Source organism: Capricornis sumatraensis, chromosome 6, assembly GCF_032405125.1.
Source record: "Capricornis sumatraensis isolate serow.1 chromosome 6, serow.2, whole genome shotgun sequence".
Taxonomy (NCBI): domain Eukaryota; kingdom Metazoa; phylum Chordata; class Mammalia; order Artiodactyla; family Bovidae; genus Capricornis; species Capricornis sumatraensis.
Genome location: NC_091074.1, coordinates 70,984,274 through 71,007,716, shown reverse-complemented (window position 1 = coordinate 71,007,716; position 23,443 = coordinate 70,984,274). Strand labels below are relative to the sequence as shown.

The following is a 23,443-nucleotide window of genomic DNA, read 5'->3' as shown; positions in this document are numbered from 1 at the left end:
GCTGTTGACAGCCATCCAGATGTAAATGTGTTGTGCAGCATTGTGGGCGTGTCCAGTTAGACTGAGCAGCCCCACTAACATGAATAAGCCGTGCAAATATGTGTTTAATGACCCTGTTGCTCCGTGTCAAGTCTTAATCCGAGATAATTAGCAGATAGATAATTGGTAGAAGAATGGGAGGTGCCGATGGATATCCCATCACTTGGGTGAAGCTAGTGATCCTCTATGGATTAAGACCCACCCTCTGTAAGTGTTGATGGCTCCATTTGAAATGCTCCTTTTGAAAGGGCCTAGGTCCAAGAAGAGGTGTCAGGAGCTCCAGAATGGGGCGTTGGCATCAGTGCTAATTCCCTGGGCTGCTTCCATGCAAGATGGGTGGATGGGCCCCACTGCCACCAGGTTAGTGCTGACAGCTCAGAGTCCTGTACTGCCACTGACTTGGTGGGTCATCTTGAGTAGGTCCCATCTCCTTTCTTGCCATTTGTCTACTGTCAAAGGGTAGAAGGAATGGGGTGGACATGCTGAGCTGAGAACCCATTGTAGACAAGATTTTCCCTACTCTGCTCCTTCCTGGCTTTGTAAGAGGCATGGTTAGTTGGCCTGGATGTCAGGGTGCCTTGAAGGGGATGTTCTGGGAGTGAAAGCAGACATCTGAGATGAGAGTTGACAGTATCGTACTATGTGCATGGTGACCCTGGAGTTGCACATCCAGGCAGCACTGGATTGAATGACTTTCACGTGTCACATTTAACAAACTAGTCATGCTCAAGAGAATGGAACTTAAAGGCAGTTCTGCTGTGGATCTGGGTGTAGAGGAATGAGCCCTTGACTAGAAGTCAGGAGGCTAGTTTTGAGGCTGTTATCATAGGAAGTTTAGTGTGAACATAGTCTTTATTTCTCTGGGATAAATGCCCATGAGTGCAATTGCTGAATTGTATGACTGTTACCTATTTAGCTTTATAAGATATTGCCAAATTGTTTTCTAGAGCAGCAGTACCATTTTACATACCCATCAGCATTGTATGACTGATCCAGTTTCTCTAACTCCCTGCCAGCATTTGGTGTTGTCACTTTTTTTTTTTTTGTAGCCACTGTGATAGGTATGTAGCAATATTACATTGTGGTTTTAATTTGCATTTCCCTGTTGACTAATGATGTTGAACATCTTTTCTTGTGCTTATTTGCCATCTGTGTATCCTCTTTGATGCAATATCTCTTTTGTCCACTTTGTAGTTGGATTGTTTCCTTACTGGTGAGTTTGAGATTTGTCTATATATTCTAGATAGGAATCTCTTGTCAAATATGTGGTTTGAAAATACTTTCTTCTGGTTTGTGGTCTGTCTTTTCTTCCTTTTAACAAAGTCTTTCCTAGACAAATGTTTGTGACGTTAACAGTCCTATTTAGCAATTTTTTTTCTTCTATGCATTGTGCTTTTTTGTGTCATTTCTAAGAACTTTTTGTTTGCCTAATTCAGACAGTCATGTCATCTGAAAATAGAGACAGTTTTATTTCTTCTTTTCCATTCTATGTAACTCTTAATTTCTAGCCTTTTTTTTTTTTTGGTCCTGGTTAGAACTTCCAGTACTATGTTGAATAAGAGTGATGAGAATGGACATCTTGCCTTGAGCTTGATCTTTGGGAAAAATATTCAGTCTTAAGTATAATGTTAGCTGTAGATTTCTGGTAGACATTCCTTATCTAGTTGAGGAAGAACCCTTCTGTTCCTATATTTTTGAGAGTTTTATAAGGCTAGTCAAATTATCTATTTCATATTGAGTAAGTTGTGGTATTTTTTGTTTTTTCACATTGGTCTATTTTATCTAAGTTGTCAAATTTATGTGTTTTTAGTTGTTTTGTAGAATTCCCTTATTATACTTTGATATCTGTAGGGTAGTAGTGATAGTTTCCATTTCATTCCTGATATTGGTGATTGTGTCTTTTTTCCTTAATCAGTTTTGTTAGAGGTTTGTCCATTTTATTCATCTTTTCAAAGAACTAGCTCTTTATTTCCTTGGTTTTCTCTGTTGTTTTTCTGTCTTCAGTTTCAATGATTTTGACTCTTTATTGCTCCCTCCCACCCCTCCCCAATTCCTTCCTTCTTTCCTTCCAGCCTAATAGACCTACAACAGTATGTTAGTTCTAGGTATATAAGTGATTCAAGATTTCTGTATGTTACAAAATAATGACCCTGGTAGTTACCATCTGTCACCATACAATTGTAATATTACTGACTGGATTCTTTTTTTCTATTTTCTTGAGGTGGAAGCTTAGGTTATTGACTTGAGATTTTCCCTTTTTCACAATGCATGCCTTTAGTGCTATAAATTTCTCTCAGCATTTTATTTTTGCTATTTCCCACAATTTTTGGTATGCTGTATTTTCATTTTCATTCACTTCCATGTTTAATTTCTCCCCCCACTCCTAGACTTTCTCTTTTACCCATGGACTATTTAGAAACATATTGAGTACAATGTTTTCCATTCACTGATAAACTAAGTAAATTTCTGGATCTTTCTTTGTCTTGTATGCTTCATCTGTTTTATTGGCAAGCAAAGCCCTATAAGGGATGGTTTCACTACTCCTCAGACTCAGATCCATCTTCATCTTGACTAATCTGGAAGTAACGAGGTTTATAAGTGTCCTTGTCAGATGCAACCCTTGAAGCCAGCCACCAAAATTGTTCTTTTTAAGGTATTTCTTGGTAAGATATTTTAGATGTCTTTTAGAGAACTGTTTCTCAGAAAAAACCATGATTTTATTCTTGAAGCATTCAGTGCAAACAACATTCCCAAGATTTCCAGGTTTTCCATTCATTTTAGCATTTTCACAGAGATGGTTCAAAATTTCCAGAATCAAAAATTCCATCTTCTCCTGGATGCTTAAGATCCAAATTAAACTTCCAGGTTTACTTCTCGGGCTTCCTTTGTCCTTCTTCGGCACCATCTTGAAGGGTGGCCGTGCAGAGAGCAGCCCTGAGTCTTTTGACTTCTAGCCTAGTGCTCCTCTAACCCAGGAGCTCGTGATGCAAAGTATTATCACTTAGAGGTTCTGGTCCCCAACTGCCTGGCTCCAAACTGCTCCTCCTGTTCTAGTTCACGGTCACTACCTTTCAGAGGAGTGAGTGGAGACTGAAACCACCAGATAGTGCCCGCCACCCCCCGCCCCAACCCCCACTGCAGCTCACTGAATGTTAGCCATTGTGACTGGTATCAGAGAGGGAAGGCATTGTTGTGCCCATTTTATTGTTGAGGAAGTTGAGGCTGGGACTTGCACAGGTACTGGAACCAGGATTTGAACCAGTGCATTTGTGACAAAGATGGGCAACTGCTCAGAAAATAGGAAAGTACCAAACAGTGTTCAGATTTGACCCTTACTAACAGTATATCAGACTCTAGATTCATTTTGTGCATTTGTGTGTAGTGGGGGGCAGCCCAAGTTTCCTGAGGATAGATTCAGGAGGAAATCTTCAAACTGAGACCTGAAAGGGCTTACCTGGTGGCTCAGTGGTAAAGAATCCACTTGCCAATGCAGGGGACACAGGTTCGATCCCTCGGGAGTGAGCCCGCATGCCACGGAGCAATTAGGCCCATGCGCCACAGCTGTTGAGCCTGTGCGCTAGAGCCTGGGAACCACGACTCCTGAGCCCTCATGCCCTAGAGCCCATACTCCGCAACAAGAGAAGCCACCGCAATGAGAAGCCTACGCACTGCAGCTAGAGAGTAGCCCCTGCTCACTGAAACTCGACAAAAGCCTCAACAGCAGGAAGACCCAGCACAGCCAAAATAAATAAATAAATACAATTTTAAAAAAGAGAGAGAGAGAGACCTGAAAGCCACTTACTGAGAAGCGAGGTGTCTGCCAGGGCATGTAACTCACTGGCCACCCAACCTTGTAGTAGTGTTTCGGAAAAGTCATTTATGTTCATTATAGTTTGGGGTTTGGGTGGAAAGCCTGTTTCAGTTCTGGGGTTTTGCTCTCCTATCAGGCCGGCTGCAGGCCCAGACGGGCCCCTGTTGGAAGGAAGTCGGCCCTCCTCCCCTCAAGGAGGAAAGGCCCTCCCGTCTGTGGTCGCTGCATTGTACTTGTTGGATTCCAGGCTGTCAATCTCATGCAGAGCTCCCGGGACGCTTAGCCTGCAGTTTGTTTTGTTAGGTTTCTCCTACAATTAATTTGGAAATCACCCAGCTGCCCACAGCCTCTCCCAGGTGTTCTGTAAACCACAGGCCTGCTCCTGCAGCCTTTGCCTTGGTGGGACCATCCTGGCTGAAGCTGGGTGGGTCAGGGTGGGGTGATAGGAGGGTGAAAAGAGGCCCATGATGGTAGAGCTCGTTTAAAGCCACGTCCCCCTCAGCTTTGGCACTAACCATCCTGCTTTGTAGGATCTGGAGCAAGCAGATCCACACACTTTGCAAACTTTATCTTTAAGCCTCACACGCCCCGTGGAGGTAAGTCAGGGGCGTGTGGAGGATCCACCCTACTCAACGAGAAAGGATTTCCCCCAAGCTGCAGTCAAACCAACTGGCAAGCCTCCAGGTTCCCATATCCAAGGAGCACAAATCCTCACATGCTTGATTCATTTTGCTGTGAACTTTGTCACACCTGGATTGAATCCTTTGCAGACAAAGGTCTGTGACCTTGAGCTTGCCCTCTTTTCTTGGACCTTACTTTTCTCATCTGAAAAAATGCACCTGAAACCTGCTACTTTCCAGGGCAGTTGTGAAGATCTAAAGGAGAGCATATGTGGACGTTCTTAGTACAGCATGAACAAAGCCACTCATGGATAATGTGAGAGCTATGTTAGTCAGCTGTGCCATGGCTGAGCCACTTGAAGCTGGGGAAGAGCGATGGTGTGCTGAGAGCCCTGGGCAAGGATCTAAGATGTTAGCTCCTTGTACAGCTGTGGAAAGTCACCTTCTTTATTTATGTGCTCAGTCGGGTCTGACTTTTTGTGACCCCATGGACTATAGTCCACCAGGCTCCTCTGTCTGTGGAATTTTCCAGGCAAGAATACTTGAGTGGGTCGTCATTTCCTTCTCTGGAGGATCTTCCCCTCCCAGGGTTGAACCCGTATCTCCTGTGTCTCCTGCATTGGGGTCGGATTCTTTACCTGATGAGCCACTGAGAAAGCCCAACCTTGTTTTTTCCTTCTATAAATCAAGGGGTAAGATTAGATTACCTTTCAGCTGTACTTTTTTTTTTTTTTTAATATAGAATGGCAAAGGAAATCTCAATGGGAAAACCAAGAATCAATTTTTTCCTGCCTCCAAAAGGGTCACCTTCTTTAGTTAGCATGCATTTGGCTGCAAGTAACAGAGAGACCAAAGAGAAGAGGTTTAAATGGCAGGATGTTTGTTATCGCACACAGGTATAATGAATTGTTCCAGGGTTGGATCTTTCAGTAGCTCAGTGATGTCACTAGGTACCCAGGTTATTCCCACCTTTTGGCTCTGCCATCCTCAGCAGGTTGGCTTGTTCTCTTAGGCTGGTACCCTCCGAGCCCAACATGTCTGTCACACTTGAAGGAGTCACTCTAACAACATTAAGAGGAAGAAAATGGCTATTTCTTTCCCCCTGTTGCTTTAAAAACAAGGAAATATTTCCCAGAAGTCCTGAGCAGACTTTTCTGGGCATCTCACTGGCCTGAAAAGTATCCTGGGCCTGTTTCTCAATAATCACTGGCAGGAGTGATGGAATCATCACCATGTCTACCTTAGACAAGTCCAGATTGAGCCAGTGGGCACTCCAGTGGGTAAGACATCCCCTACAACACATGACCAATTGCAACCTGAACAAAATCAGAGTCTTGTGAGCAGAGAGGGGGCAGAATGAATGGGTAGACAACTATCATTATCTGGCACACCTTCTTATTGAATAAGCCAGAAAGAGAACGTATTGTTCTACTTCTGTCCAGGGTTGCCCACTGTTCAATTGTCCTCAGTATGCTGCATCTCAGCTCTACCATAAAGACCCGTTTGTCCAGTTCCCTTGATAGGGCACTGTTCTTTCTTTTGAGCACCAGTACAGAGAAAACGTGAGCACACCCCAATGCTGAGTAGTTGCATGAAGCTTGGATGAAATTTAGGATAAAAGGAAAGTGTTACATGGGAGGGGGACATTTTGAAAATGCTCATATTAAGAATAATTTTCTCATAGTGTAAGAAACCCTTGGACTTCCCTGGTGGCACAGTGGATTAGAGTCTGATGTCAGTGCAGGGGACATGGGTTCAATCCCTGATCCAGGAAGATTCCACATGCCTCAGAGCAACTAAGCCTGTGTGTCACAACCACTGAAACCCATACACCTGTGCTCCGCATCAAGAGAAGCCACTGCAATGAGAAGCTCATCCACTGCAATGAAGAGTATCCCCTGCTTGCTGCAACTAGAGAAAGCCTGCTTGCAGTAACAAAGACCCTGCATAACCAAAAATCAGTAAATAAATTTTAAAAAAGAAACCCTTCACAGGGCTGCTCACGAACACACCATGCTTCTAATCTCATTCCCTTGTCCTGAGGTCGGGACCTCCGCAACAGAATAACATGATCCATTCGTGTTTGAGCTGAGTTACATACTGGCTGCTGTGGGGAATGAGTGAGGAGAGCAGTGGAGGGATCAGGGAGCTCTGTGTGTGAGGCTGATGCTGTGATCCAGGAGAGGGATAATGGAGGCTCCTGCTGGGTTTTGTCCTTGGAGGTGCAAGATGGGATTAGGTGGTTCTTGGAGAGGTAATGATCAAAGCAAATTTGGGGTGACTGGAACACATAGGGTTGTCTAGGAACAGCAAGTGGGGTGTTGGCTGGAGCCTAGAGGTGTAGGAAGGGCAATTGTGGGAGATGAGGCCAGGAAGAGGGTTCGCATAAGGATCATGGAGGGCCCCAAATGCCAGGTGAGAGTTTGGGCTCTCTGCTACAGACGAAAGGGAGCCTGAGCCCACAGGACTGGAGCTCAGCTTCTGGAAGTGAGGCTGGCAGTGTGGGCAGAATGAGGGGTGGAGGTAACAGCATCCAGGGGCGTGCTTGGCTGGCTACAGGTGGCTGAGAGCAGAAGAGAGAGTTGGGCTGTATGAGGCTGTGCTTCTCACACTTCATCTCTGGTTGTTGATTGCCTCCATGCGTGAAAAATCATAGCTGGGAAGCCGCTCCAAGTTCTCAGATAGTGAGATAAGCCGGTGTTCTGACCAGGGCAGAGATCCACCCTGATTCTGGCTCCCAGTCCCTTCCTCACCCTGGGAGGGGCTGACAGTTGATCCCCAGCGCCTCTCTGACTGCGTGCCTCTGCACCCAGTTAACCCTTCTAGGCTGAGCTGGAAATCCGAGCCTCAGCTCTCAGAGGGGTTGTGGGGCTGGCAGAGGGGTATGGGGAGCTCCACAGAGAGCAGTCGTCCTTTCCATCCCAGGAGCTCTGCTAGCTTTGGCTTCTACCTGGAGAGAAGAGGGAGGGCCTCCCATCCTCCTTCTGCCTTACCTGTCTGCCCTGCTTTTTCTTTAGTTCACTGCTCAGTTTGGGCCGAAAAGCACTAGCAACACTGCCTTCCCTCTGGGTAGTTCTAAGCTATGTATTTAACTGATCCCAGGCTCACGACTGAAGTGACTTAGCAGCAGCAGCAGGCTTACTTTACCCATGCATACAATGGAGGCTCCCCACCCAGTTGCACTCCTTCTCCATCCTTCAACCCCCACCTTCACCCCCCCCATTACCTCCATTTCCACATTGCGTTTTATGAGGATGATAATCAAATGTAGTCTCCCTTGAGGGAGGCATAGGTTTTAGTCAGGCTTGGACACTTAGAGCTATGAGATCTGGGTTAAGTCGTGTGTCCCTTTGGGTCTGTAGAAGTTCTATACACACATATCATATTCCTATTTATTCCTATTATTAAAAACTCATGTGAGCACTGAGATCAGAGTCCTGATTCTTCCACTAAGCTGCTCTGTGATCCTGGGAAGAAAATCCAGTCTGGTACATGCCCCTTGTCTGAAAAACTTTTCATCAGAGACCTCCCCTGCCCCACCCCACCTCCAGTTATTCTGTCATGCCAGCCCCAGCAGTCAGTACTTCCCAGGAACAGGATGAGCACAGAAACTAAATTCTCTAGAAAGCTGTGTGTATTGGGGGCGGGGATGGGGGGACTGTGGGGATAGCGGGGGGGGGGGGGGGCGGGTGGATTCACTAGGGCACCCATAATCTTGGGCCGTTCAAGGGACCCTTAAACTGCTTTACTGGAGGATCCTTCAGCTATTCCTGCTGGCTGTTGGGTCCTGAAAAGTGAGCTTTATTTTTCTCCTAAACCCCAACTAGCCCAGACTTGGGGTTAGAGTTGCCAAGCTTAATCCGTATTTAGGTAAATGACTGCTGCTTAGAGGACACAGAGATCAGAGCCCAAGGTCTCCAAAGTGGCTCAGCAGGGAGTCAGGAGCCTGGGTTCCTGGCCAGGCTCTGACACCCCAGCTTTCAAAATGGTTTCAGATACACTCTGATTGAAGTCACTGTCACAGTCACACCCATCAGACAGGGAACATGAGATGCATGCGAAAGTTTAGAATTCCAAGACTGTAAAGTATACCCAAGGGTGGAGGTGAAGGGCTCTACCCCAGCCATCTCTGGTTGGGGTTCTTGCTCAGAAACAGGAAGCTTCTGGAAGTTATTCTGGGGTCTCTGATCAACAATGGAACACTTTACCCCTCATCGACAACTGACCCCCCCCCCCCCCCCCCCCACCCCACACTTCTCTAAAGCTTTGCCTCTCTAGTAGGGCAGAGAAACGCTTCAGGTCTCATTGAAATGCAGTTTGTGTTTCAGTGAATCTGGGTAGAGCTTGAGAGTCTGCATTTCTGTTGAGCTCCCAGGGGATGCCCATGCTGGTAGCCTATGGCCCACACTTAGAGCACAAAGCCTTTGTCTCCTGTGCAGAAGAGCAAGGACAGCAAGCCTGCACTCAGCTTTTCTACTGGCTCTTGGAGAACAGCATCCTGCATTCAAAAGAGGAGTTCAAGAATGTGAGGGTGAAAGGGGACCTGCCACCTAGGTTTGTAGATAGTGCAACATAGGCTGGTGCAAGCTCGGTCAAGATTTCGAAGTATTTCAGTGACAAAAGTTGGGACTCAGGCCTCTTGCAAAGGAGAAACAAAAACCAGAAAAGATACTCACTGAGGTGTTTTCCGTGCTTTCTCTAGGTGAATTAATGTTACTTTGACTCTTCTTTCTGTTGTGTGTGTGTGTGTTTTACAATGAAAGTGTACCAATTTTGTAATAAAAACGTGATTTTAATGAAAAAATTCTCACAAAGTTTTTAGTAAATGAGATTATGTTTATGAGTGTTCTGGATAAACTATAACTGTGTACAGCAGCTTCATGTCATGACTGTGGAATTCAGCCCAAACGCTCACGAGTTCATTTCAGCGAGGTTACCCTTACTCTTTCAGGCGCACGGGTCGTCGAGTTGAGGAAGCCGATGCCGTCACTATCCACAGCCGCGGAAAGCAGCTTCCTACACCCCCTTGGCCTCTGCTGTGGGAACGCTTCCCCTAGCGCTGCAGGAATCTTTCCCCTTAAACCGGGGAAGATTCCTTAATCCGTTTTCGTAGTAAACGACCTCGGGCCAAGACTCCTTTTGTTGCTGGTTTCTTAAACTTAATTGCAAGCAAAGTTAATTTGAAAGAAAATAAATGTTACAGCTCTGGGGCGAATTCTAACGAGCCTTGGGAAATTAGAGAAGAACGCATCTAATTACCCACAGCCCGGGGGGCGCCTGCACACGACGCTGGGGGTGCAGGGCCCAGAGAGGGGCACACGATTTTTTTGGTTTCAAGATAGGAAGAAGAAAAAAAGAGAAACGCACCTCCCGACTCTGAGCCCCTAGACGGGGAGGTCCTGTTTCGCGGTTTGGGGGTTCGGAGAGTTGGACTGTCGGTAGACGCAGCCGTGAATGCTGTCAAGGTCCTAGAATCGCGCGGACGGCTCGGCCGCGTGGAGGGTCGGCTCGGCTCGGCCAGTCTGTGGTTGAAGCCCCCGGATGGCCCGCGAGATTTGGTGCCGCCGGCAGGCAGGAGGCCGAAAAGCGCCGACATTCTCCAAAACCTCGAGAGTCCCGCTGTCTTTCGGGGCTCTCGCTGCGCGCGCCCGGTTCCCAACTCGCAGCTCCCTCTCTCCCATCACATACTCTGGCTTTTGGCGCCATCTCACCTGTCGTCCCAGTTTCCAGAGAGAGTTGGGAGTGAAGACTTTGTGCACTTTGCCTCTCCATCTTTCTCCTTCACCCGGGTTTTACCTCGACGCTCCAGGAGGCTTCTGGATAAGGCGGCGCTTTTTAATTGTAAAGCCCTTCTTCCCTCGTGTGCCAAGCGCTTTACAGTTTACAAAGCGTATCTACCTCTCTTGATTGTTTTACTTCAGGACTCTGAGCGAGGGGTCACAAATTCCTACTCACAAATGAGGACCCTAGAGAAGGGACTCGTTAATGGCGCTGTCAAAGCATTGGATTTGCTAAATAAAACACAGAGAAAGGGTCAACCACCGCATTAACGGGGCGCATAGACTGCCCTTTTCCAGCCCTAATCCCCTAGCTGGGCTTTAGGCAGCCAAGGAGGACAAGACCCTGGGGTGGAAGCCTTTCAATTTCTGACTACTGCCAGCTAAGGAAATGGCAACCCACTCCAGTATTCTTGACCTGGAGAATCCCAGGGACGGGGAGCCTGAAGGGCTGTAGTCTATGGGGTCGCACAAAGTCAGACACGACTGAAGCGACTCAGCAGCAGCAGCAGCAGCAGCAGCCAGCTAGGCAAGGCATCCTGATTTCTGCCAGGGAGAGACAGACTGTCTACCTGCACGTGAGAACCTTCGAATTTCAACCTGCAAGGATCCATAGGGAGATAAGGGAGGCCTAACACCTAGGCATTTCAAGGTCACAGGGCTAGGTCTGAAATCTGGACCTGCTGGTGGTAGGGTCAGTGATGCAGCTGCTCCCTGCCTCCAGGTGGTCCATTACTACCATCAGAGTCAGGAAGGACCAGTGTCTAGACTCGTGCTAACACTGTAGCCATCAACCACACACTGCTATTGAGCACTTGGCTTGTGGTTAGTCCAAACTTAGGCGATTCATGGGGTCGCAAAGAGTCGGACACGACTGAGCGACTGAACTGAACTGAACTGAAGTGTAAAATACACTCCAGATTTTGAAGACAGTATGAAAAACATAAACTACCTCAACAATTTTTACACTGATTATACCTTGAAATGATAGTTTGGACAAACTGTGTTAAATACAGTATATTATTAATCTCACTATTTCACTTGTTTTTAAAACAAATGCAGCTACCAGAAAAATCTTAGTTACACAGGCAGCTTGCATGATATTTCTATTGGGCAGCACTTTTTAGACAGATACCTGTCTGGACTGAATCACATTCACGTGTCTTTGTGAACAGGATAGAGCAATCCACAAAATTAAAAATAAAAATTACCAATGGTTTTTAGTCTTCTTTCCCACACTCCCCAACTCTTCCCTAGTAAATTACGCAGAAAGAGGCTGCCTTTCTTTTGCCAGAACTCACTTACTCAAAGATCTTTATTAGAAACAGTTCATATGAACACTCAAGTTTATCTGAAACTGCACAATGAGCCTCTGAAATATTTAATGCTAGAAAGTTTTGCTCCAGAATCAAAACTTACAAGATATCTCCTGAGAAAGGGGGGGGAAATGGTTGGATTTATTATTTTTTTCTGATCTTGGTCATCTTGTAGCTTAAAAGAAATAAACGGAAACAAAACAAAGTTAAATACCAGTTTCTTTCTAAAGCCTGCCTAACTGACTGCCCCAGTTAGTTTTTCTCTTTCTTTTTTGTATGAGGAGGCTACCGAGGTGCGGCAAAAGGTGCCAGGGATGGAAGGGGCAGCCCACAAAATGAAAGCTGTCACCAAGAGACTCAAGAGAGTTTTGTCATCTCTGTGACTTTTAACTCACCCACTGGGCCCAGGGCTTAATGAAAAGAAAGAGTGGGCAATGGACAAATGTATTTCTACCTGCCTCATTGGAAAACCACATTTATGACCCAGCAGTAATAGCTGCCGAATGATCAGCACATCATGCTGAAAAGATTCAAGAAATTATGACATAATCGGGGCCTGGAGCTAATCCAGAGTTGCTTGCCATGAGCTCTGTTCCCATTCCCTGGAGTAAGGTTAGGCCTTGGGTGGCCCACCCATGCTGCCAAATATGCAGGGCGGCAGCAACCCTCATGGACCCTTAAAGATCATATGGGGCACGGCTGGATTCTGCAGCCCTCTTGTATATCACATGGGAACACTGCGGGGTGTGAGTGATGGAACTGGGTCACACTGTGGCAACCCAGCACAGTCCAGATTCAGAGCCAGGTTTGCAGTTCTCAGAGGCTGGGAAAGCAGGCCTCCGTCAAGCTAAACAGAGATCTTTCCCATTTTTTAAAAAAAGTTACTTCTTTTGCAAATTTGTCCTCCTCACCTTATGTAGGAAGACGCTATAGGAGTCTTTTATTGTAATAAGGTAGTCAAAGGCACAAGAAGTCGAACTGTGTAAAAAGAGTTTCGAAAAGTACAGGGAAGAGTGAAATCGTGATTCTCCACCATTCCTCTAGACTCTGGAGTAGACGCTACCTTGTGCCCTCTTTAGAGCTAAGGGCCCCTCCCCGGTAGAATGTCAAAGGCAAGACCTTTGGAGCTGCGCCTCTATGAGAGTCTATTGTCCCAGTCCATGGGCCTCGGACGTTTCTCCCCACCTCCCATTTTCAAAGCCGCCCGGTAGGCGCCCGGTGTACGCGGTGCACCGGGAGTCTGCGCCTGTCACGCCGGCTCGGTCCCTGCCACATGGTTCTCAATTCGGCCCTCTGTCCAGTCCTGTCCTCAGGTTTCCAGGATACTTAGTTCGTAAGGACAGTCGAGGTATCTATGAATTTTCGCCTGTATGCTCCGCTCACATGGCGGACACGAACCGATCCACTGCGCCTGGATAGGCAGCCGCGTGGCGAGCGTGGTAGGCGCCTCCACTGCCCGCTCCAAGCTGCCCACCAGGATTGTAGCAGGGCCCCAGCGCTCCGAACTGGCCCGGCGATGTGCGCCCATAGAAGTCCACCGCAGTCTCGACGCCGCCGCTGCTGCCACCCGCGGGGGGCGAAGCGGGCCCGGCCAACCGGCCAGTCGCTGCGAAGAGGGCCCCGCTGGCCCCTTGCGAGTACGTGCCGTCGGGGCCAGCATAGGCGGCCGCATAGGCGGAAGTGTTGGCGGGTCGGGCACCGGCGCAGCCGGCTGGCTGGTAAGCGGTGCTAGCGGCAGAGCCGCCGGCCGAGGCAAAGGAGCAGGAACCGGCGGGCCCCGATGGCGCGGGGCCCAGTTCTGGGCTGAGCGGCCGCTCAGGCACCAGGCCGAAGACGCGGCACGGGCCTGGCGAAGCAGCCGGGTAGTAGACCGGGGGCGGCGCGGCGAGCGACGGTGCGGCATAGCCTGCATAGACCGCGCCAGGGTAAGGAGGGCGCGCAGCGGGCACCCCACCCGGGAAGATGGCGGCAGCGGCGGCGGCCGCAGCGGCGGCGGCGGCGGCGGCCGCGTCCTGCATGTAAGCCGGGTAAGTGGACAGGTCAGAGCGCTTGAAACGCTTGCGGCGGCGCAGGAAGCTGCCGCTCTCGAACATGTCCTCGGCGTTGGGATCGAGCGCCCAGTAGTTGCCCTTTCCCGGGCGGCCGGCCTCGCGCGGGATCTTGAGGAAGCAGTCGTTGAGCGTGAGGTTGTGGCGGATGCTGTTCTGCCACTTTTTGGGGTTGTCGCGGTAGAAGGGGAAACGCTCGGTGATGAACTTGTAGATGCCGCCCAGAGTGAGGCGGCGCTCCGGCGCGTGCGCTATGGCCATGGCAATGAGCGCGATGTAGCTGTAGGGCGGCTTGCCCCGCTGCAGGGGGCGCTTCCGCCGCCGCCCACCGGCGCCGCGACCCGCGGCCTCCGCCGGTACCCCGCCGGCCGCCGCCTCACCGCGCTCCTCCTTCACGGCCGCCAGCGCCTCCGGCTGCGGCGGCGGCGCCGGCGGCCCGCTCTCGGCCGTCATGGCGCAGCCGTCCCGTGTCCCCGAGGCGTCCCCGCTGCCTTCGAGGATCGGGCGGCGGATTTGGGAGCTGCGGGGTCCGGGACACTGGGTCGCGGGGACCAACGCTGGTTCCCTTTGCAGAGAGCTGAGAGGGTCCTCGCAGCTGGCACCGGGAGCTTCCCTGGCAAGGGCTCGCAGGAGCCTTGGCGCCCGCGGTTTCCGGACTGGCGGTCTGTGAACAGAGGCTTAAGTGTCCCGCCCACCGACGGCTCTGCTCGTGTTCTGGACCTCGAAGCCAGGCGCCGGCAGCGACGCTGGTACTGGAACTAGACTCCTGTCTAGGGCTGAAGGGTCCTTTGCGCGCTGGTGCCAGGCGGTCAGCGGGTTTGGAATTGGTCCTGGAGCTGAGGCGCTGGCATCAGTTCTGGGCTTCTCGCTGATTCTGAGGATAACCGTCGAGGTCGCGAGTGCAGAGGAGGTTGCGCGCCCAAAGGCCTGAAACGGTAGCAGTTAGTGCAGGCGTGGGGGCACTGTGTTGGGGGCGGCCTAGGCCGCGTCCCTGAGGCCGCAGCCGCTGAAAGCGCGGAGGGCAAGGAGTCGAGGCGACGGTGGCGAGGTCGCAGCGCGGGCCAGGCGCGGTGGCCGGCCACTGTTCCTCTCCGAAGGGTTGGCCTCCAGCCGCCAATACTTCTGGCGTGGCGCTCCCCTGCACACACCCGGACCGGCTCCTCCCTCTGCGGGTTTCTCCTCCTTAAAGGCGCGGGGAAGCTCGGGGCGGTGCTGCTTCCCCGCCCGCCCCCCAGCCCCCGACTACCCGCCCCCTGGGCCCCGGCGCACCTCCCCAGGTAGGAGCAGCTGTGGCGGCGCGGCGGGAACCACACGGTCCGAGCGCGGAGGGCGCTTAGGAGATCTCCCCCGCTGGTCCTTTCTGCGCACCGACGGGGAGAATGAGGCCGAGAGAGGCAGGGACTGTCGGCGCGCAAACTCAGCGCTTCCGGACTTTACCAGCCTGTATAGAAGGCTGGGACCCGCAGGTGAAAGGAAGGGCTCGCTTCACTTTTTTGGCTGGAGAGGGTGAGAATTGACTGAAGGGGCGCTTGGTTCTTGTGGGTGGGGGCGAGGAAGGAAGAAGACGTCCCAAGTGATTGGCTCCCAAGGTCTTTGGGTTGATTCTTAAACGCTGTCAAGGCTGCCCTGGCCATTCTCCATCCAGTCCCTAGTCTTTCAGACAGAATTCTTAGGTCTTATAGAGGATGTAACTTGCCACAGTTCCACCGCGACTTCGCGGATTAGCCAAACCTCACACCCGCCTGCGTCTGTGTTAGTGCGTTTCCTCACCATGTGCCAGAGGCAGCCACTTTCCCTCTTTGGGTGCCAGGCTTCTCGACTGTACCGAGGTTTTGTATCTCGTGTCCTTCCACTACTGATATTTAGGGAAATACCGCACTACCCCCACCTCCAATCATTTATCCTTGGGTGGCTCGGCTCCCTCTCTATATGATGCGGAGTGAAGCACAGCTTAAAGAGGATGAAGGCTGGGCTTCTGCCCTCTCGTGGTGATCTTCTCCTCCAGTTCGCTCAGGCCAAGAAGGCTCCAAGCAGCCGAGTCGCTCCATCCCGAAGCGGGGCTGAGAGAAGTAGGGGCCGGGGGAGGGGAAGCAGTAGCCGTCGGCCGGCGTGTCTCCTTGGAAAGGGGCGGGCACGGGGGACCCGTTTGCTTCGAGGGTGTCTGGTTTCTGAGTTCGTTTCCTGCCACCCCCCAAGACCGAGCTCGGCCTCACCCAAGACTTCCTGCATTGGTGGCCCCGCAGATCTGGATTCTTTTTATGATCATTTGCAGGGAGACCTTGGGCCAGTCCCTTCCCACCCGCAAGCTCAGTTTTCTTTTCTGAGAATCGAAGGCGGAAGGAAGGCTTTTATCCTTAGGATTTCGAAACTTGGTGCCGACAGCCAGAGGCTCCGGCCGAGATGCAGCTTTCCGGCTGCGGGTGCAGGGTTGAGGGGAGCGACCCGCGAGAGCACGGCGGCCAGCCTTCAAGGATTTTAGTCGCGTTTTTCGTGGCGACGAGCTCCGGGCAGACCCAGCCCCACCAAGCACTGGGCAACTGCCTTCGGAAGCAGGAGGCAAAGAGTCCAAGTCCTCGCTCCGCCGATCCGGGTGTGGAAGCCAATCGAACAAATTGCATGAGGACCTTCCTCCGCAGATGCACACTCGAACGACTGGAGAGGCTTTTCACTCGCTCAAAACACTCCCAGGTTCCTTCTTCCAAAGTAACCACGCTGCGAAAATCCAGGTTTCATCCTATTTTTTTTTCAAAGGAGGAAAAGGTTTAAAATTGTTAAATTTTTAACCAGATTACATCATAGCAGTCTTTTAATACTGAATTTTATGGTTCCAAGATTCAGATTTCCAAATGTTAAAATTTGGACTACTATCCTAGCATGAATCCCTAAATCAAATAATGTGTTTCTGCAATTCTATGACCAGTGTCTAAATTCTTTGACTGTGATTATATTTCTATGACTTTAAACTTCTGTTCAGAGTGTAAAAGCATATTCCGTATATCTTAAGATGCTGGGAGTAAGATTTTGTGCCTGAAAATATGATGCCACTGTTGGCAGTTGTAACTTCTCTGTTTTAGACATTTTTGCAGCTCTGAGGTACATATTGCTTAATTTTAATTCCTGTCTAAGAATGTCTGATTGGAAGATTTGGGTCCTATAAATCCACATCTCTCTTATTTCATTCTAAACTATTAGTACTAGATCCACTATTCTATAACTCAAATAATCTAACAATTCTTATAATATTTGTTACCATATGCTTTAATGACTTTAAGATGGAGACTTGGAAGCTCCAGTTACTATGATTAGAAGCCTCCATGTCTCAGGATGTTTTGATCCTCATTGTTTTGTGACTGTGGACACACTCTTCTAGAAATCCGATTCCTTTTTCTCAAACTTTTCAGCTACTGAGTTCTGCCTATGCATCAGACCAAGCGTTAGCATCCTGAGATTAGAATTATTAAGATTGTCATTCTAGGATTTCATGAACAAAGAATCCTTAAAATGCTGTTCCATAAATGTTTAATAACACATTTCAAAATTCTGCACCTTGAAGATGTAAAATTTGAATTAAAGGATTTGAATGAACTGGGACAGTTAACCCTTTTGGATCAAAACTATGCAGAAAGATCTGCTCAGTGCCAGGCCACTTCCTCAGTTTCCTCTTATCCAGTCTTCACCTCTTCTCTGGGGGAGTGCTCCTTAATATGTACAGGATTAACAGACCCATTGAGAACCCTTTGAGAGCTACAGAGTTGGCTCTTGTCCCTTGGAAATCATCCTTCTAGTCCAGCTGGGGTGGGTTGATGTTGATGTGGACAGATGCCGGGTGCTTTCCATCCTCTTCTGACTACCTACAGCCCTGAGTGTATCCTCAGCACCTTTTGGAAAAACCTGCCCCCTCACAGGCTATCTTTTGTTAAATTCTAGGGGGAGAGGAGGAGTACTGCTGATCTGTAGAAGATGCTAGAGCTCTTCGCCTAACTACCGAATTTTGAAGTGCTCTCGGAGAGGGGATTTTAGGAGTTATGGGGAATTCCTCCACATCTTTTGACCCAGATGCCCCTGCAGGCAGATGCAGAGGTACCCTGCTCTTAAGGAAATCTTGGAAATTCAAGCTGGAATGAAACCAGGCCCAGATTGTCAAAGGGTCTTGCTTAAAGTTGTGCAGAGGAGGTTCTACACTGAAAGGGAAACTCAGGTATTTGGGCCCCTAACCTCCTGGGCCTGCAGCCTCTCTGTCTTTTCCTGAGTTCTCTGTCCTCACTTGTGCTTGAAGTCCTGACCTTCAACAGTCTCCTTCCAGGGGGACAATGGAAGTCTAGGCGCAGATGCTTGCCGATCAGATCTAAGAATCTCGGGGCAGCTAGAACACACGGACTTCTGGATTACTCTGGGACAGTCAGTTAGGGTCAGTGGGTTGTAGGTATGGCCTCAGAGTGCCACAAAGGCAGTCAGTCCTGTGTCACGCTCAGCCTAGCCGCTGGTTGCAGCAGTGGCACCGAGGGAGAGCTGTCACTAGGCCCAGCAGTTTTGAACTATTTGTTGTCCTTCTTAGGCCTCAGTCTCCCTGTCTGGGAAGTGCCGGACTTCCTGTCATTTCATTTACACCGAGTCAAGAGGATGAAGTGGGGCATATCGCCATGATCACCTTGTCTTTTAAACTGTTTTCAAGACGAAAATGGTTGTTTTAAAAAAAACAGGCTGCTGAGGAAAATTAAAGTCGTTCCCACTCATACGTGGGAATGAGATGCTCTCCTCAAAGAAGTAGCCCTAGATTAAATTGTTTTCTGCCCGCCTAGAAGGCAGTATGTGTGTAGGGAGAGTGTTGGAAGTTTTTGAGTTCCCAAGAGTGTGGCCTTATTTTGCTCCACGGAGGCGCAGGGACCCCCGGAGCTTAGTCAGGACAACACGGTTTCTAACGCTTTCTCCTGCTGGTTCACTTAAATACCGGGGACAGAGAATTACCATCATCTGGGCAGAGAAACGGGCCTAGAGAGGCGAGCTTTCTGCTTCCCAGCCGCCAGCCTCCCAGCTCACCCAGCTCACCTCGAGGAAGCTCCTAATCCCTGACTCAGAGCCCTCTCCCAGCGCTGTCCTCTGGTCTCGGAATGGGGAGTTCAGGAGCCGGCCGGGACAGCCCAGGAGCTCCGCGGCGGCTGCATCGAAAAGGGCAAACCTCCTGGAGGACGCGGACCTATCCCGCTGCGTACAGCGAGTTGGGGTCTGAGTGGAGCCCGAGCAACCCCCGCCCCCAGGTTAGCTCCTCCGCCCTTTCCCAGGCGCTGTGAGCGTTCCTGAGTCGAGGACGGAGGCGAGGACGGAGGAGCGCAAGGTAGATTTTGCTCAGATCCAGAGGGAGAGAGCCGGGCTGTGGCTGGGCCCTCTTCTAGGAAAGCCGTGCACGCACCCCCCAACCCCCACCCCTCCACGGAGGAGGAGGTTAGTTCTCAGCAGTCTCACGTCTTCCTTTGGGTTCGAGGGCCTGTGGGGAGGAGTGGCTCTCCAGAATCATCCGGCATCCTGATGTCTTGGGTATTCTGAGCTCTACGTGCGGCCTTGGGACTCGAAGAAGCGGGAAAGATTGTGAATGTTCATTTCAGTGGACAGAGTTCCCGGTTTGCGAGACGATCTCAAAGGGCCAATGATTATCCTCTTTCCCTCTCAAAGCGGAAATGCACCAGACTGGATTCAAGTATCGTCTGAGGCACAGGAAGAAACAGTGATTTGACCTCCCTCCCCAGGCCAGGTTCAGCCCCAGGCCTTTGATTCTACTCCTTGAGGCCTCCTGCCCGGCTGTGACCGTCAGGGCACTTCACCTTGAAGCTATCTGGGCTCCCGGGTGAAGGTTAGAGCGTGGTGCAGTGCTCAGGCAGGGACCCAGCCCAGCTGCTGGTTGCTCAGGGCCCACAGCGCCGCGGGAGCAATAGTGAGGGAGCCCAGAGACACTTGTCTGTGGCTGCCTGCGTGCAGAGGTGGCCAAGCTCGCCTCTGGCCTCTTTCCTTCGGGCTTTTTTGGCATTGTTTCTCTGTCTAGCCTGAGGGTGTATATCTTTCTTAGTCTTAGCCTCCACCTTTCTTGCCTGTCTGTATGAACCGGCCTGCACATCCTACCTTTCTGGGTACCTTTCCCCAGAGTCGTTTGGAAGAGAGCCTGCACACTTCAGCCAGGGTTGGGCTGTCCATACCAGTCCCTTCCCTCCCAGAGGATAGTGCAGACAGTATCAGAGCTGGGACAAACACAGGTTCTGTCCTGACCCTCAGCTTTTCTGACCAGGCACCTTGGAAGTCCTCAGCTCCCTGAGCCCTGCTGAGCCTGGCTGGGGAAGAGGGGAACACAAGGTTCCACATGCCAGCCTTTTGGAAAAACCTGAGTCCAAATAGTCCTCATTAGCACAGTTCTTCTGCTGATTGTCTCTGCACAAACTGGGCTACTTGGCTGCTCAAAGGCCCTCAATGACTCCCCTCCTCCAGGGCAAGATCAAGTACACCTTCCCTGGCCTGGCAGGTCAGAGCCCTCCAGCACAATACAGCCCTTTCCCAACCCTCCTGTCTCCCTTGGTCTTCTCTGTCCCCGGCTTCAGAGGACTCCCTGCCAAGTCTTCTCCAATTCTCTCACATAAGTTCTTGCCCTCAGCCTGGACCGGCCCCCTTCCACTCCCCCATCAGCCCAAATATCTCCTCTTCTGGGAAGTCCTCCCTGATTTGCCTAAGTCGAACACTCCCTCTTTCAGCCTGCCCCAGCATGATTGGATTTTGGCACTTGTCACACATTTTTGTGGTGTAGTAATTTGGTTATGTGACTGTTGCTGTTCTTCTCTGGGAGTTTCTTGATGGTAGGAAGTATAGTTTCCTGCAACTGGGCACCTGGGTCATCAGCACAGAGCCTGGCCCAAGAAAAAAAATGTGGCCCTGCTGTGAGAGCCAGTTACTCAGAGTCACAGTCCTAGGTCAGTTCCTATGTTTACCTCTTCTCAGCTGTGTGACTTTTGGCCACTTATTCACTCTGAACCTCAGCTTTTTGATCTACAAAATGGGGATGATACTAATGTCATAAGGGGGCTGTGAAGGTAGCTTTTATTAACTGCAAATACTTGCAAAACTCCTCTGTTTACAGATAATGGTTTTAAGCAATTTTGTGCATGAAGTACACTAACATGTCAGGAGACCTGGCAGCAAGTCTCAGGCCTATGACTAACTGGGCACTGGGGGGACATCTAGGAGAACAGGCAGAGCGCTGGCTTTAAAAGGTATAATGACTTGATATGCCATCTAGGCAGGAGGACAGCCGCAAAAGAGCCCAGAAGCAGGGGTCTCACAGGCAGTAGATGGGGCCTAAGGGAAGGTTCAGATGCCGAACAGCGTCTTCTGCCCTAGGTTCAGGTATGGAGGCCTCTGGGATGAGCCTGGGGTCATCTGAGAGGCACAGTTGGTCCAGCTTGATCCTACTGGACTGAAGTCTGAGGGTGTCATGGGGCAGCCTCTCCCTGTGGTGTCCTGGTAACCTAGGGCCTTGGATCTGTTATGCATCTCTGGTTTCTGTCTAGGCAGATCTGGCCCAACTTTTTGGCACAAGGGTTGAGGAGAGCTTCAGCGTGGAACTGGGCATATTCAGAGGCGTATTCTTCAGTCCTGAAGACATGCCACCCAGTAGGGTAGGAGTCTGGGGACCATGGGCTTATCCTCGTGATATGGATTTGGACATACACCAAGAGTGGGGAAGAGGTGAGAGACTGCTCCCGGGGTCCCTTTAGGGGTTCCCACCCTTGGTGAGTGTTATATGTGGCTCCTTGTCTTCCTTGAGTCCTGGCCAGGCCAAACTGACCCCAGGTGCTGGGACCAAATGGACTGCTGGAATTTAGCACTGGGTCAGTGCAATAATACAATAGCTTCTATCTACAGGCTTCTATCGTTTTTCCCCCTGCTAAGTTCTAACTTTCTCGTATATAGCCTATATGTAGTTTGTGGAGCTGATTGTGGGGGCATTTGCTGGCCTGGGATCATTGACATTGATTTTACTCAATGAATGATTTATACAGTCCAAACTCAGGTAAGCATCTCTGCCTCCTTCTCAGGTTCACTTTGCTTCCATCTCCTAGTCCTCCTCCCTTGGGAACTGGCTTTCAGTCAAATATGGAATTGAAATAACATAAGCAGACTAACTGCAATGGAGGAAAAGAGTGTGCTCTTCACACCACCCCATAGCTCTGTTCATCATTTAATCAATGATACAGAAGAAGGCATAGAAGGGAAGCTGATTGGGCTTGTGGCCTGACCACGCTGAGGTGCTGATGCTGGTAGCTGACAGATGCAAGACTCAGAATGATCACCAGGTTGGGAGACTGAGCCAAAACCAACAAGAAGACATTTAAAAAACTTATGAAAACATCATAACATTACAGAAGATAAAGCTGGAAGAAAAAAGTCACCCACATACCAATTATCTATCATTCCTCAACTGAGGTTGTTTCCTATGTTCTGTGTTTTTTTTCTCCTTTGTGTTCTTATGCATCTATATGTTTTTGCATAGGTGTAACAATAGAGTGTGTACAATTCTATAGTCTATACACAATTCATTTACAATATTTTGTAAACATAACTGCATGTTGCCCCTTACTTCCCATTTTTCATCTTTAGTTGGGAGTGACATGGTCTTGTGTTGACTTAATCCTTTTATGGTAGATAGGCAATTAGGTAGTCTCCAATATCTCTGATATAGGTGATATTGCTATGTGTTTGTATAAAGAACGTTGTGTTTACTTTGAACAGTCCTTAAGATAAATTCCTAAGAGTGAGATTTATGGAATAAAGAATATTTTTCTGTTTTTAAATATAGTTCTACCACGTTGTCTCCAGGACATCTTGCCACTCACCGCAATCAAGGTAACTAACATGTCCATCACCCCTAAACGTCTCCTTGTGCCCCATGTGGTTGATGGATCCACCCCCCACCATGTCTGTAGGCAATCACTGACCTATTTGTGCCACTGCAGACTGGTTTGCATTTTATAGAACATTATGTAAATGGAGTAACTGTATTTTTTGTCTGTTTTCACTGAGCGTAATTATTTTGACATTCATCTATGTTATTATAATAATCAAATCCTTTTTTTTTGCTAGATACTATTCCATTACATGGACATACCACAGTTTGTTTATCCATTCACTTGTTGCTAGACATTTGGGCTGTTTCCAGTTTTGGCTCTTTTAAGCAAGCTGCTATGAATAGTTTTGTATAAGTCTTTGTGTGGCTAAACACCTTCAATAAATACATAGGAGAAGAATATCTGGGTCAGATGGTAGACATCTATCTACCATCTGACCAATTTCTTAAATTTTTAAGAAATTGCTAAACTTTTCACAAAGTGGCTGTATTTCTTTTATTTCTGTTAGCAGTAGATGAGAGTTTGAATTACTTCATCTGTTCACCAAAACCTATTAGTACAATCTTTTAAATTTTACCCCTTTTAGTATATAGTGGTATCTCATTATAGCTTTAATTTGCATTTCCCTCAGGACTAATGATATGTTTATTATCTATTGCTGTGTAACAAATTACCCCCCAAAATTAGTGGCATAAAACAACAAATATTTATTATCTCACAGTTTCTATGGATCAGAAATCTGGGGTGTGGCTTAGCCAGATGTGGTTAGCAGAACTGACCCATCTTAAAATGGGTCAAAGCTTTAGCTTTAAAGCTGCTTTGAAATAGTGCTGGATTTGAGGAAATTGGGGAGAAGAAGAAATGAAAGAACAAAGCGTTGGAAAAATGGACAGAATTGTCATTTTTGACAGTTTGACAAAATTGGCAATTTGTCCGTTTTGACAGTTCTG

The 23,443-nt window shown here is 49.2% G+C and overlaps 1 protein-coding gene and 1 pseudogene across 1 annotated transcript; both read right to left on the bottom strand.

Annotated features, from left to right (window-relative positions):
- Positions 1 to 2,576: 2,576 nt before the first annotated feature.
- LOC138080644 (ribosomal protein eL22-like) lies at positions 2,577 to 2,944 on the bottom strand (annotated as a pseudogene).
- A 9,998-nt stretch (positions 2,945 to 12,942) lies between these two features.
- FOXE1 (forkhead box E1) lies at positions 12,943 to 14,064 on the bottom strand. Its single transcript, XM_068974701.1, has one exon. The coding sequence runs from the start codon at positions 14,062 to 14,064 to the stop codon at positions 12,943 to 12,945; it is 1,122 nt and encodes a 373-aa protein (XP_068830802.1).
- Positions 14,065 to 23,443: the final 9,379 nt, after the last annotated feature.

Coding starts and splice junctions, on each gene's coding strand:
- FOXE1 (XM_068974701.1), bottom strand. CDS start 14,064: ATGACGGCCGAGAGCGGGCCGCCGGCGCCGCCGCCGCAGCCGGAGGCG.